Source organism: Microplitis demolitor, chromosome 2 (genome assembly GCF_026212275.2).
Source record: "Microplitis demolitor isolate Queensland-Clemson2020A chromosome 2, iyMicDemo2.1a, whole genome shotgun sequence".
Taxonomy (NCBI): Eukaryota; Metazoa; Arthropoda; class Insecta; order Hymenoptera; family Braconidae; genus Microplitis; species Microplitis demolitor.
Window position 1 is genome coordinate 1454122 of NC_068546.1, and position 13751 is coordinate 1467872.

At 31.4% G+C, this 13751-nt stretch overlaps 4 protein-coding genes across 4 annotated transcripts; 1 reads left to right on the forward strand and 3 right to left on the reverse strand.

The window, feature by feature from the left end:
* Positions 1–1790: 1790 nt before the first annotated feature.
* On the reverse strand, positions 1791–6538 carry LOC103578623 (uncharacterized). The gene is made up of 6 exons (XM_053743198.1): positions 6428–6538; positions 6084–6123; positions 5870–5988; positions 2178–5786; positions 1985–2107; positions 1791–1911 (listed from the first exon to the last, which is right to left on the reverse strand). Coding segments are annotated over exons 1-6 (4014 nt in total). The 5' UTR covers positions 6430–6538.
* Positions 6539–6607: 69 nt separating this feature from the next.
* On the forward strand, positions 6608–8095 carry LOC103578594 (mediator of RNA polymerase II transcription subunit 8). Its single transcript, XM_008559727.2, has 5 exons — positions 6608–6862; positions 7068–7313; positions 7534–7704; positions 7770–7866; positions 7934–8095. The coding sequence occupies exons 1-5, from the start codon at positions 6698–6700 to the stop codon at positions 8011–8013; spliced, it is 759 nt and encodes a 252-aa protein (XP_008557949.1). The 5' UTR covers positions 6608–6697; the 3' UTR covers positions 8014–8095.
* Positions 8096–8337: 242 nt separating this feature from the next.
* On the reverse strand, positions 8338–9833 carry LOC103578593 (methyltransferase-like protein 25B). Its single transcript, XM_008559726.2, has 3 exons — positions 9406–9833; positions 8785–9346; positions 8338–8709 (listed from the first exon to the last, which is right to left on the reverse strand). Exons 1-3 carry the CDS (start codon positions 9826–9828, stop codon positions 8345–8347), a joined length of 1350 nt encoding a protein of 449 aa, XP_008557948.1. The 5' UTR covers positions 9829–9833; the 3' UTR covers positions 8338–8344.
* On the reverse strand, positions 9806–13542 carry LOC103578592 (presequence protease, mitochondrial). The gene is made up of 2 exons (XM_008559724.3): positions 13293–13542; positions 9806–13155 (listed from the first exon to the last, which is right to left on the reverse strand). The coding sequence occupies exon 2, from the start codon at positions 13118–13120 to the stop codon at positions 10046–10048; it is 3075 nt and encodes a 1024-aa protein (XP_008557946.1). The 5' UTR covers positions 13121–13155; positions 13293–13542; the 3' UTR covers positions 9806–10045.
* Positions 13543–13751: the final 209 nt, after the last annotated feature.

A 13751-nucleotide genomic window follows, 5' to 3' on the forward strand; every position in this document is an offset into this window, starting at 1 on the left:
GGTAACAGGGTATCGATAAAAAACTGACTAAATTTCAGAAGAACAGGCGTTAAAAATTATCAGAACTAAACGTTTATTTTTAAAGATAAAAGTAAAATGTATGAACATGGGCAAGCTTACAAGCGTGACACTCGTCACAATTATTTTAATGTATATTGCACCGGAGCCTGTACTCGTTGACTGGATAATCCTTTAGCATACGTGGGAGATCAAGAATATAATAATGAATGAAACGGCTCGGTGATAACTGAACTCTTATTCAGTATAAGGAGTAAGAGGACCGAAAAAAATAATAAAAATGTATAAAAAGAGTGAATGAAAGTTTGAATACGCTAACGCCTCCCCTCTACTCGACTCCCACCCGGTTAAATTCGGACGCGATAAAGATCGGGCGTAGTGAAAGGACAGTTCTTTCAGTACAACTGGAACCAGAATTTTTTCACCCGATTAAGATCTCAAATAGTCATTTTTTTTTATCTATAAATATATATGTATTTGTTTTTTAGCAACAAAATGGATATATTTAACCGCTCTGACTTTGAATTGATGGTTCCTCTCTTCTTATTTAGAATTTAATCTTATCTTAATCCGATTACTGAGTTTATTGGCTTATAGACAGGCATTAATTTCACACTTAAAAAAAAAAAAAACATTTTTTATTTTATTACAGTACCAACTCGTATTTATATATTTTTATAAAATTAAAGATATTGATAGTTGTACTGTGGAAAAATTAACAAGATTTATATTTAAGATATTTAAATATTGTTGATGTTTGCTTGCTCGCGCGCGTTACGAAATATAAAACCGGGCCCAGTACACCCACGCAAGTTTTATTGGCTACTTAAAAGAAAGTCTGTGTCATTTGACAATATTTTTATAAATAAACCACCTTAATAATTTGTTTTACTCTTTAGTTTAATTATCAAACATGTCCTGATAATCGTTTGAATTTATCAGTTCCGAATATTTCAAATCTTAAATATTATACGGAAAACTGACTTTCAAAGTTATGTAACGAGAAAAAATATAATTTTGCTGCTAATTTTGATTCCTAGACTGAGCTATTGCATAACAATTATTTTTACAATAAATTTCTTTAAAAATGAGATAAAAACATTAAACAAATAATAAAATATGAAGAAGGAACAAGTTTAAAGCCCGGTCTTGAGAGTCGTTCTATTCACAGAAATGGAAGATAACTGTTAGCTTGCTCACTATAAGGATAAGGATGTCCGCGAAACATAAATGTACAGAGCCCATGTCGTACGGAGTACATCAACTCCAGATGCTAAGAGATCAAACGCTAAGTTATCGCAAAAACGTTTAATCAAACCGGCTATTAGCTGACTAGACTTATCTATCTTGATCCACACATACTAATACTTTGTTACTTAAACTCAATACCTTACCAAGAGTACTCGTTTTTTTTTTAATTTATTTTATTTTATTTCAATTCTCATAGAATCACTCAACATCCAGTTTTGCTGAATTCATGATCAACTAGACAATTCCATTCCATTCCCACGTTATTTTTTATTGTTATTTACCCAGAATTTACTCAATAAATAGTTTTATTGAATAATAAATTGATTATTATTTAAATTAGAATTTCTTCGATAGCTCAGTTGGCAAAGCAGTGGACTGTAGTTTTATTTAATTCAATTCAATTTTTTTTTTTAATACTCTGTGCTCTATTGCACGAAATTTAATAATAATATTTTTTACATATAATATAATTTAATTTGTGTAAAAATTTTATAAAAATATATATATAATTATAATTACATTCAAATCTTTGAATTAGCAATTGCAAGTAATTCTAAAAGTTGTTTCACATCATTTATATACAGTGTAAGTAATTTCGGAGTTGGTTTTACATTTTTTATTAAATTTTTCACATCTTTGTCTCTGAAATATTGTAAAATAATAAATAAAAAAATTTAAATACGTAAAATAAATACAAATAATTACAATTACTTACCTAACAGATCCTAATATATTAATAACTTCTATGTCATCAGGATTTATAAATGGAAATGACGCGATATTAATTTTAAGTTTGATAATTGTCTCCATTTTTTTAGTTCTCACTGTTACTGATACTCTGAAAAAGTCGAATAATTTTATTAATTATTAATATTATCATATATTTATACTCAAAGTAATCGACTTACATGTCTCCAAGAATGTCCATCACACTAAGCCTGTACAATTTTTTCAACTCCTCATAAAAATCGTAGACAAAGACAACTTGCTCGGTAACAAGAGCAATAAGTTTAGGAATATCTGCGTAATTTTTATGAGTCTCCATCAACCGATCACAGTCGATCTTTCTGGTGATCAATCTATCAGTGAGCTTCAACATTTCGATATCATTGTCACATACACGAGGCACGATACGAATTTTAGTTATTTCTTCCTCTGGTTCGGCAACATTCACCCGGACCCCGAATATCAAACTAGTTTTGTAGAATTCAATGCAGACAACAGCCGGATTGATGGTATGGATTTTCCAAACGCACTCTTTCCTCTTCGCGTAATTCTCAAGACCAACTTTTAGTAACTGGTACGGAGTTTGATCAACAATTTCTTCAGTCACGCACTCAATTTTTTTCGGTAGCTTTTTGAGCTTAGCTTTGGCTTCTTGAATATTCTGTTGAGTCTCTTTTAATTTTCTGTTAACTAACTGGTCTCTTATAATAAGTTTTTGCAGACGAATGTTGATATCACTCGGCTCTAGGTATCCTATCTCTGGAATATTTATTTTCTTATCATCCAATACCTCTAGAGATTCGTTTACCGCCAGACTGACATCCATGGAATCATCTTGCGTTCTATTTACTTGACTATCCGCTGAATCATTTGACAGGACATTAGATTCTGCTGAGTTATCTTTTATTTGAATGTCTTCAGTAAACGTTAAAATTAATTTTTTCTTCTCAACTTCTTCACTATCTTCATCTGAAATACTTCGTTTCAATCTAGACTCGTTTGCAGCACATTTAACTTTATCTGAGTAATCCAAATTTATGTCATTGCCAGACAGATCTTTAGAAATATCGTCAGTTGATGATTCTCTGTTATTACTCTCATCTAGTTCACTTGTTTGACTTAGATCGCTAGAGTCTTTACTCAAGTTGCTGGACTCCACCAGCGTGCTATTATCAGAATCATTATTCAGAGATTGAGACACTTTAGGAGCATCAACATCTTGATCGACACTAAAATCCGCATCATTGGTGTAAATAAATGAAGGTGTCTCTTGCAATGAAACTCTACCATCAAAATCAAATTGATCTTCATTTCTAGACATCAGTTCCGTAAATCTATCACTTGAATTTTCATTATTCACTGAATCAGTCGACTGATTTACTGAATCCGATTGAGATTCAAAACCGGGTGCTTGATTTTTTTCAAACGAATCCGATGCTGATAAACTTGAAGAATCATCTGGTTCAACGGCAACGGTATCAGACATAACTAGACTTTCTCTCACATCAGAAGCTGGTGCTCGGATTGACGGAATCGCTACGGTCATTTCCATAGAGTCATCAGCTCTGTCGTTTTCATTTGAAATAATCGGCGGTTTGGATAAAAATGATGGGCACAGATCGTTGTCTTTGTTCAAATCTTGATGCAGTATCCGATGCAGAGCTTCCATCGAAGCTTTTCGATCAACAGGTGGTTTACAGTCACGAGGATTCTTAGCATTCGGACTAGAGACTGCTGACTTTGGAGTTTTAGTGTCTGCGATACAGTGATAGCTTCGTTTCAAAGACGGATTTATTGATACTGTGTTCTCCATAAAGTAATTGTGATCTATTTCCAGATCTTGGGCAGCTGATTTTGATAGAATCGACCGGTTAGTAAGTGGAGTTTGTAAAGAACTTATTGTTTCAGTTATTTCCATTGATTTGTTATGGAAGACTTTAGTTTTTTCTTCATCAAAATGAATCGGCTGTGGTAAAATTGACGCTGGAAGTATCGCTTGAGTCATTTCCATTGATTTATTATGAAAAACTTGTGTCCTATCATCATTGAAATTACGTGATTGGATGATTTGTGATGCTGGAGGTATTGTTTGAGTCATTTCCATGGATTTATTATGAAAAACTTCTGTTTTATCATCACCAAAACGACGTGATGATGCTGGAACTATTGCCTGAGTCATTTCCATGGATTTATTATGAAAAACTTCTGTTTTATCATCACCAAAACGACGTGATGATGCTGGAACTATTGCCTGAGTCATTTCCATCGACTTATTATGAAAAACTTCTGTTCTATCATCAATATGACGTAATCGAGTCATTAGTGACACTGGAGGTATCGCATCAGTAAATTCCATAGATTTATTCTGAAAAAATTCTGTTCTATCTTCACTAAAATGACGTGATTGTGGTAAAACTGATGCTGGAAGTATTGCTTGAGTCATTTCCATTGAATTATTATGAAAAACTTGAGTTTTTTCTTCATCACAACGACGTGGTAATAAACTCAGCTGTGGTTGAATGGCCTCCGTAATTTCCATGGACTTATTTTGAAAAACTTCTGTTTTATCTTCACTAAAATGACGTGATTGTGATAAAATTGATGCGGGAAGTATTGCCTGAGTCATTTCCATTGAAGTATTGTGAAAAACTTGTGTCCTGTCGTCACCAAAACGACGAGACTGAGTAAGAACTGATGCTGGAGGCACTGCCTGAGTAATTTCCATGGATTTGTTATGAAAAACTTCTGTTCTGTCTTCACCAAACTGACGGAATTGACTGAGTAATGACACTGGCACTGCTTGAGTCAACTCCATAGACTTATTATGGAATACCTCAGTCCTCTCTCCGGTAAAATTACGTTGCTGCATATCAGGCACCAGGGGAACTATCACATCCGTCATCTCCATGGATTTATTATGGAAAACTCTAGTTCTATCTTCATTATAATGACGACTCAATGTCGATGGTATCGCTTCAGTCATCTCCATTGATTTATTATGGAATACTTCGGTTCTGTCATCAACATGCTGCCGTGGTAAACTTGAAGGAATGACTTCTGTCATTTCCATCGATTTATTTAAGAAGACCTGAGTTTTTTCTTCACCCAAACCACTGGATTTTATTGGGACTGACGAAATGGCCTCAGTAATTTCTATAGAATCGTTACTGAACACCTGAGTCCTGTCATCACAAAACCGCGTCTTGCAATTAGATGCCGGAATAACTTGAGTAAATTCCATTGATTTATTTAAATATACAGTGTCTTTAAATTTCCTATCTAAATTATTATCCTGATTTCCAACAAGAGGAACATCCGAAGCGACTATCGTACATTCCATAGAAACATCTTCGACATTAGTTTTATCCAAACGATTTTCATCTTCGTCGCAGTAGACCGCGAATCCTGGGGTCTGACTGACGAGTCTCGTTTCGTCGACGGCAACTTCGACAAAAGAACTCTCTACAGTTTCTAGACTCAAAATCTCCGGCATGTTTTCTTTGTTAGCCAGCAGCTCGGGATTTACTATCACGCGTTCAGTCCGGACTTCCAGAAGAGACGCAGCCTCCGATGTTGGAAACTTGAACTCAATTTTGTCCGGGCGTAGAGAAGCAGATGACGGATTTATGTCCAAGTTTTGACCTGCATTCAAAGCGAGGCTTAAAAAACTAGTAGTCGTAACTATTCCGGGTTTTGGAGCTTCCGTATGACTCAGTTTCATCTGACTGGAGTCGCTCTCCTCGTAGGTGCTGTCCCATAACGTTCCTTGCTCGAATGAATCAACGAACTCTCTGTAAAAAAGATTTATATGAGTAAACTGACACTTGAGTTTGTAATTTCACTAATAAATAAATTAAAAAATTAATTTACGTACTTAACACTTTTTTTCTCAGCGAAACTGACTCTGCGCTTGAGTCTAGATGGGCTATTTTCCGGTGACGAATTCGACTCAACATTTTGTGAGGACGTTGGTTTTTTTGGTAACTTCAAAATCTACATGACAAAAAAATATTTATAATTATTTATCTTTTAATTAATTAAAAAAAAATGAAGAAGCTTTTTGAAAATTTAAATAAATTTTGAATTACCGAAGACCTCCTTGAATTTTTTATTGAATTCACGGGTAACCTAGACAATAAAAAAAACATAAGACAAAATATTGACAGAATTTTGTGGTTACTCTAGTAAATTTGAAAACAAAATTGATAATATTGATAATTACAAGTTAATTAATCGAGGTGGAATAAATGTAAAGTAAATAATTAAGAATACTTATTTAAATAATTAAAGGCTCGTTAGTGAAGTGAATTTAAAAAAAAAGTTTGTTTACATTTTTAAGCGGGAAGGATTTAAATTTTGGAAATGAGGTTTTTTAAATGAATAAAAAAGTGTTTATTGTTAATTAATTATCAGGCAATGAACTAGTACTTACATTTTTGAATTTGAAGATACTTATTTGTTTGTTAAACAAAAAATCATTTGAATTTAAACGGTTAACTAACAACTCAAAGCTGATCTCCATCAGTTGGAAATAAAGACAATGTTTGACGTTTCTATGTAACGACGGATTGTAAACTGATCAATAAAATTGACAGTTAGGGCTCAGCAGCTCCAGAAAAAAAATTAAATAATTGACAGGTTAGTTATTTGTGTAAGAGTAGTTCCTGTTGTTTATAAATAAATAATAACATCAAAATTAAAAATGCAACGGGAAGAAAAACAATTAGACGCAGCATTAGAAGCGATGATTATGCGCGTCAATGATTTGAAAACTTCAATAGCTTCTATGTTATTTAAATTGGAACACGAATATGAAACATTAAACTGGCCAAGTTTTCTTGATAATTTTGCTTTAATTGCCGGTCATGTAAGTAAATTTTTTTATTGACATTAATTAGAGTATTTTTGAAATAATATTTATTACGAGTTTAAATGTAGCAGACATCAGACAAATTTAAAGTTATAAATAAATAGAGTAAATAATTAATAAAAAATGCACTTATTAACTTTTAAATTTATCTTATGTCTGCTACATTTACACTCATTATTCATTTGAATATCGTATTCTTTAGCTTACAAGTTTATCAAAGCTCTTGGCTCATGATAAAGCTCCAAATTTTCGGAATTTGACTGTCCTACCATTGTTGCTAAGTCCAGAAAAAGATGAAGATTTAATGAGAATGACTGAAGGTAGAATTACTACATTTGCTCATGACTTAGTTCCCGATTATCTGAGAACGAAACCAGAACCACAAGCTGAACAAAAAATGATTCAACTGGAGCACAAAGCTGCTAACTTAACTTATGATGCTTCACATGTAAGTTCATATATTAAATATCAATTGTTAATATTATTATAAAAAAAAATATTTAGTTATTCAAGTACTCACTTGTTTATAATTTTTTAAAATGCTAAACTGACGACTAGGATTGCAATGTAAGCTGTTAAGGCTAAAGTTAATTATGTTATTGTTGATGTCAAATAATCGATAGTAAATAAATAATCAACATATTACTTAATAGAAACTTATTTTACAGAAACAAGTTGCACAGTATACTAAAGTTATTACTCATGTTCATGATATTGCTGAGAAAGCACGCGATGAATGGGAAAGTGAAGCTAATTCTCGAACAACACAAACTCAAACTAGTAGCACAGCTGATACTCATGCTCTAGTTGCTGCTGTTGGAATGGGAAAAGCTCTAAAGGTAATTTATATTTTTTATTAATTAATCAGTTTCAATTTTATTTAATCAACTAATTATTTTTTTAGAATGAGACTGTCCAAATGGTCCAGTCGGGCGTAAACGCTGGACCTTCTAATATGATGGTCGGTCGACCAGGTAGTCAACCTGGTGCTGGTGGTCAAGGTTCAATATTATTATTATTATTATTATTTTTGTTATTATTATTCTTATTAATTTATTTATTTTTTAGTTGGACAAATGGGAAAAGCTCCAAGTACTATCAAAACAAATATCAAAGCTGCCTCACAAATTCATCCTTACAATCGATAATATTAATAGTAATTAAATATACTTTATTAATTTAAATATATATGTTAGACTGTGCCAAAAAACCGACTATTTTTTTTTTTATAAACAGCCTTACAATTTTGGTGGATACCAAGTCCTGTTGAAATTTGAGCTCTTAATATTGATAAGGTCGCTAATTTTTTATTTCCCATTTAAACATGGGTTTTTTTTTTTTAATTTTGAAGTTTACAACTCGTCGGCAAGTCATCGTAGTGGAGGTCGACTTATTAATCGGCCGGACTACGATTTCTTGAAACAAATAGGCATTTAAATGATGTAAATAAAATAGTATAAATTTTTATATAGATAAATGTTATTTTTTAATTCCAACAGTCGCATAACATCTTGGCGAAATAACATTACTTAAAACAGCAACTATTTCGGATGAATAATTATTTTCAATTAACCAACAATATCGGTCATATAAAACTAACGATTCCGCTGGTGCTTGTAACAATAATTGTAATCCAGTATAAATTTCTACATCATTCATTTTATCCTCATGCGATTCCCATAATTTCATTATGGTTTCCATAAATTTTTTGTTATCACCGTCATTCGATATTGAATTTCCATTGAAATAATACCGCTCTATGGTATCTTGTAAATAAGTTTCAAAGTTTTTACATTGAGATTTTCTTGTCGCTTTCCTTACACATTTAGTAAGAGTTATATTATCTAAAACAGTTAAACAATAATTAATTTTCAAAAATTTCAAATATTATAGACGGTAATTAGTATTATTATAATTACTTTCATAAGTAAACAGTTCAATAACTGCTCGTGATAAAACACAAAACGCATGTTTGTCATGTAAATCTTTCGACATTTTATCCCATCGATTTGCTGGTTCTTGACATGCAAGTCTTAAAAAAGGCCTATGTAAAATTTCTTTATAATTACAATTATTATTACTATTATTTATAACATTTTTCAGTGTCTGTGATACTGGAAAATTTATAAATTTATTATAATCATTAACTTCCAATTTATGATAACAACAAGAGACAATTATCAATAATTTTGCCATTTCTATTTTTGAAAATAATTTACATGCAGTTACACTCAAATCAGCGCATGCATGTAAACCAATAAGACAGAATTCCTCGTCGTTTGTCAAAAGTTTTATTTTGTTTTTTATTTCTTCATCAGAATCATTTGTTGTTATTTTTATATTTACAAATTTAACTTTTTCTATTGATTCTGGATATAATGAGTGCTGACGTTTTTCAGCGATTTTCACGTTATTTAAATTTGATTCTAATCCAATCACTTTGTAGTCATATAAATAATTTAATAGCTGACCAATATACCCCTGAAAAAATTATTTAATTTACAAATAAATAAATAGATAAATAATAAACTTTTACTTACTAAACCTGATCCAAAGTCAACAATTGTCTGTATATTATATTCCAAGCACTTGTCGTTAATCAATTTAGCCAGATTCAAAATTTCATACTGTTTTTTTTGACTCAGTCCAGTTTTAAATGCATTCGGAAGTTGTTCAGATAATTTAGGCGGAAGTGTAGGTGGATGTGGTAATTTATTAATTATATTACATTTATTAACAAATGACACAAGTGATGGTGGCCAATTTTCATTTACAAATTTACCATTAACAAGATCATTTAACTCCTCTGTCGTTAGTTGTCGCAAAACTTGTAACCAATCATCCGGAAATTTGTTTAAAAAATTTTCAACGAGGATTTTAGTAACTGGATATTTAAACAACCATTGAAATTCATCAAATAAATTAATAGTATTTTCAAAATAATTTTCGAAATCTTTCAACATTTTTTATTTATTCTGTAAAAAAATCATTTTTTTAGCACAAAAAATACAAGACTATTTCAAATTATGAACAATTATCATTAATATTAACATTTTATTACAAAAAGTTACATTTTTAATAATTATTATTAATAATAAATATAATACAGTTGACTAAACTTGTCCCCAAGACAAGGCTTATAACGGGTAGCCTGTACATATAAATTTAAATTTATTAATCCTATTGTTCAACAATTTTCCAATTTTGAGTTTTTCTATCAAGTAAATCAGCATTTGGCGGTCCAATAATAGCTCTTCCAACTTTAATACCATCAACACCAGGTTTCAAATACTTTTCCGCAACCCTAATAATGTCATCTTTGCTAACATTCTTCAATCTCATTCTCTGATTTTGTACATCATCATCAGTTAAATTCATCAAAAACTTTTTCATCCCACGATCGCTTGGCGCAATGGGCATATCAAGATTTTGAAAAACTCCTAATTTAGATTCATCAAGATCAGTATCTTTCAGATTATAATTAAGCAAAAAATCATAGGTATTATCAAATGTATCGAATGTTTTAGTGCTGTTTGGATCTCGGAATGAGTAAAATGTAAAGATTCCATCAGATGATACAGTCGCGCCAGAACCATAAGCGCCTTCTTTTTCTCTGACTTCTTTCAGTAAATAAATCGAACTAATTAATTTAGATAAAATACGCAGCGCAGCAAAATCTGGATGATTGTAAGGTACAGTTATTAGTGTCTTTGATGTATAATTTGTATTGTAAGGCATGATATGATGAATTCCTTTTTCCAAACCATTTTTATCATCATTTACTAGTAATGATTCACCAGCAGTATATTTTAATGACTTATCATTATCCGGCTGTCCGTCAATGCCATCGTAAAATTCTCTCAGCCCTTCAATTATATTTTTCTTGTCATTGTCATCATTAATTGACAAATTAATCGCTGTGCGTAAGTGCGATTTATTCAACACATCGTTTTTAATGGATTTAATTTTATTCAAAGTAGACAGAAATTCATTGTTTTGAGTTATTTTTTTAATGCGGCTGACATACTCAAGCCCAGATATACTTTCTTTGAATTTAGCTACCGGTGATATCAAACTAGCGGCGCTGCTCATAGCATAAATATGACCGGAATCAGCAATACCATTTGATAAATCACTAGCCTCTACTTTTACAAGAGTTTCAAATCGTTCTGTATTTTCTAGATCAACTTTATTAAATAATTCGCTCCATAACTTCCACATGTATTCGTAATTATGATTCAAACAATACGAACTTATCAAAATTCCTTCTTCATAATTATAAATATTGTCTTTATTTTCAGAAACATGACTTGAAAAATTCAACCCACCGGTTTTTAGTTGACATAAGCGATCAAAACTACGGTAGTCATGAATTTCAGTTCCCATTCTAGCGATTACGGTATTAAATAATGGGATTAATTGTTTTAACTCATTATCAAGCTTGTTTGTATTTAAAATACCGCGATAATAAGAAACTCCATTTGTCGGCTGGATTGACAATTGAACTGGAACATTTGAAATTAAAATGTCATTTGTGACGTAGCGATCAACGTCATTTTTTAAATCACTTATTTTTAACGTTGGCAATATATTTAAATCTTGATTTTTTTCTTGATCATTCCGCAAAACTAGACCGTTCTCATAAATTTTATCTAGATCATCTTTGGAGCATTCATTTAATTTATCAGCGAGTAATTTGTCTTCGGCCTTTTGTAGATTCAGCTGATAATTATCATCCGGCGACATCGTTAATATCAAACAATGTTGATTATTTTTAATATATTTTTCAATAACTTTATTTAAATATTTATCATCTTGCTGTAATTTCATTTTAAAATTTTTAATTAATTTATTTATCCTCATTGAGTCGACTAAATTGCCATCGTGGTTCCATAATGGCGTGAGACCAAACAGTAGATTCATTCCGAAATTCGATACCTGATGTTTTATTTTCAGTTCAATCCCGTGTAGTACAGCATCAATGTGATCTTTTTCAAACCCGTTTTCAATTACGCTGTCAATTGTTTGATGAAATACTTTCTCAATGACTTTAAAATCATCAGATTTTACTCCTTGTAAACTGACAGCAAATATCGTATCTTTTAATTGATAGTCGTAGCCAGTAAATGGACCAAAACCAGTTGATAAATTTGATTCGATCAGAGATTTATAAAATGCTGACGTTGGTCCTTTCAAAAGTAATTCAGAAATAATATTTAATTCAAGAGTTGTTTGTATGTCTGTGATATCATTGCAGAGGTATCCTATCGCAATGACACTCTGCCTTTCAGGATTTGGAGCAAGAGGATCATTCTTACAAGTTATGTGTTTATATCTTGGTTCTGTCCAACGAGTTTCCGATGGTACGGACGATATACTTGCGTCTATTTTATCGAAATTATTTAAATATCTGTCATTCAAAAATTTGAGATTATTTTTGAAGTCAAAATTACCGTAGGAATAAATTTTAGTATTTGACGGATGATAATATTTGTTGTGAAAATTTTTCAACGCGTCGTAGGTCAACTTTGGAATATCCAGCGGATATCCACCGGAACAAACCGAGTATGTGTGACTGGGCAAGATATAATTCAGTAATTTTTCAGCAAAAATAGATTGATTTTCATTGAAAACTCCTTTCATTTCATTAAAAACAACTCCCTTTATTATTATCGGGCTGTTTTTGTCATTCAAATCAGTGTGCTCGAGTCGCCAGCCTTCTTGGTCGAAATCTAGCTTACGTAGAAGAGGCCTGAAGACCGCATCAGCATAAATTGACTGCAAATTGTTGTAATCTTTAAGATTTTGGGTTGAAAATGGATACATTGTGTAATCAGGACCAGTCATTGCGTTCATAAATGTGGCCAATGATCTGCGCAGCATTTTCATAAATGGATCACGTACAGGATAGAGTTTACTTCCGCACAGTGTCATATGCTCAAGAATATGAGGTATTCCTGTTGAGTCCATTGGAGTCGTACGAAAATTTATTGAAAATACATTATTGCTGTCATCCCGATTCAAATGCAAATATTGCGCTCCTGTTTTTGAATGCGTCAAGCGAATCGCATCTAAATACATTTCGTCAATTCTACTGACTTCGTTGATAACAAAACCGTGCAATTCATCGCCTTCTTTGTAATCTTCTTTATTATTATTGTTATTAATTATTGGCATTTGTGCAGTACGAGTTGAATAATACGTACGTGGAGCGGCAAGAAGCGCACGCTTGGCCATTTTAAATCGTTGTAACATTTCTGTTTATTTAAATATTGAACTTGTTTTTCTTTCTGTAAATAAAATAAATACTTGTTATTATAATAATTAACACAAGCAATACATATTCTTACCGCTCCTCGTATATTATTTTATTAATTAAAAAAATATATACTAAAATAAGGTTAAATAATAATTGAATTTTACTTACAAAGTTAATTATTGGTATTATTTAAACGGCAACAATTAATTATTTTATTATGAATTGTTAATTAAATGGTCAACTTTTAAAATAGTAATTGATGTTTTGTTTATTTTGTTTTTACACAACGTGTTTTTTAAACCAAAAAAAAAAGTGTAGTCGGTTTTGGATGTATTTTTTTTGAGCGGATGCGCACTGAGATGAGCGCAGTTTTTTCTCGCGCGAAAATTTGAATTTGATATTTATTGTAGCAGCGGTACTAAGCTTAGGTTTTTTTTTGACTTTTTAATTAAAAATTAAACGATTTGAATAATTATCACTTTAATTTAGTGGTAATTAATTGCTTATATTAATTTATATGTGATACAATTTAAGGTGACTTTTTTTTCTATTTTGAAAATAAAACTTTCGCGCCATCTCACGGTAATTCAAATAATAAGTATAGACAACCGTTAAAATTAAACTGTA

Bases quoted from the DNA above. Each gene is read 5' to 3' on its own strand.
- LOC103578623 (XM_053743198.1), bottom strand. The intron at 5,989-6,083 runs GTAATTCAAAAT...TTTGTCATGTAG, and splicing joins AAAATTCAAGGAGGTCTTCG to ATTTTGAAGTTACCAAAAAA. The intron at 1,912-1,984 runs GTAAGTAATTGT...ACAATATTTCAG, and splicing joins AATATATTAGGATCTGTTAG to AGACAAAGATGTGAAAAATT.
- LOC103578592 (XM_008559724.3), bottom strand. From the start codon at position 13,120: ATGTTACAACGATTTAAAATGGCCAAGCGTGCGCTTCTTGCCGCTCCA.
- LOC103578594 (XM_008559727.2), top strand. From the start codon at position 6,698: ATGCAACGGGAAGAAAAACAATTAGACGCAGCATTAGAAGCGATGATT. The intron at 7,314-7,533 runs GTAAGTTCATAT...CTTATTTTACAG, and splicing joins TAACTTATGATGCTTCACAT to AAACAAGTTGCACAGTATAC. The intron at 7,705-7,769 runs GTAATTTATATT...TTATTTTTTTAG, and splicing joins GAATGGGAAAAGCTCTAAAG to AATGAGACTGTCCAAATGGT.
- LOC103578593 (XM_008559726.2), bottom strand. From the start codon at position 9,828: ATGTTGAAAGATTTCGAAAATTATTTTGAAAATACTATTAATTTATTT. The intron at 9,347-9,405 runs GTAAGTAAAAGT...TAATTTTTTCAG, and splicing joins TTGACTTTGGATCAGGTTTA to GGGTATATTGGTCAGCTATT. The intron at 8,710-8,784 runs GTAATTATAATA...TAACTGTTTTAG, and splicing joins TGAACTGTTTACTTATGAAA to ATAATATAACTCTTACTAAA.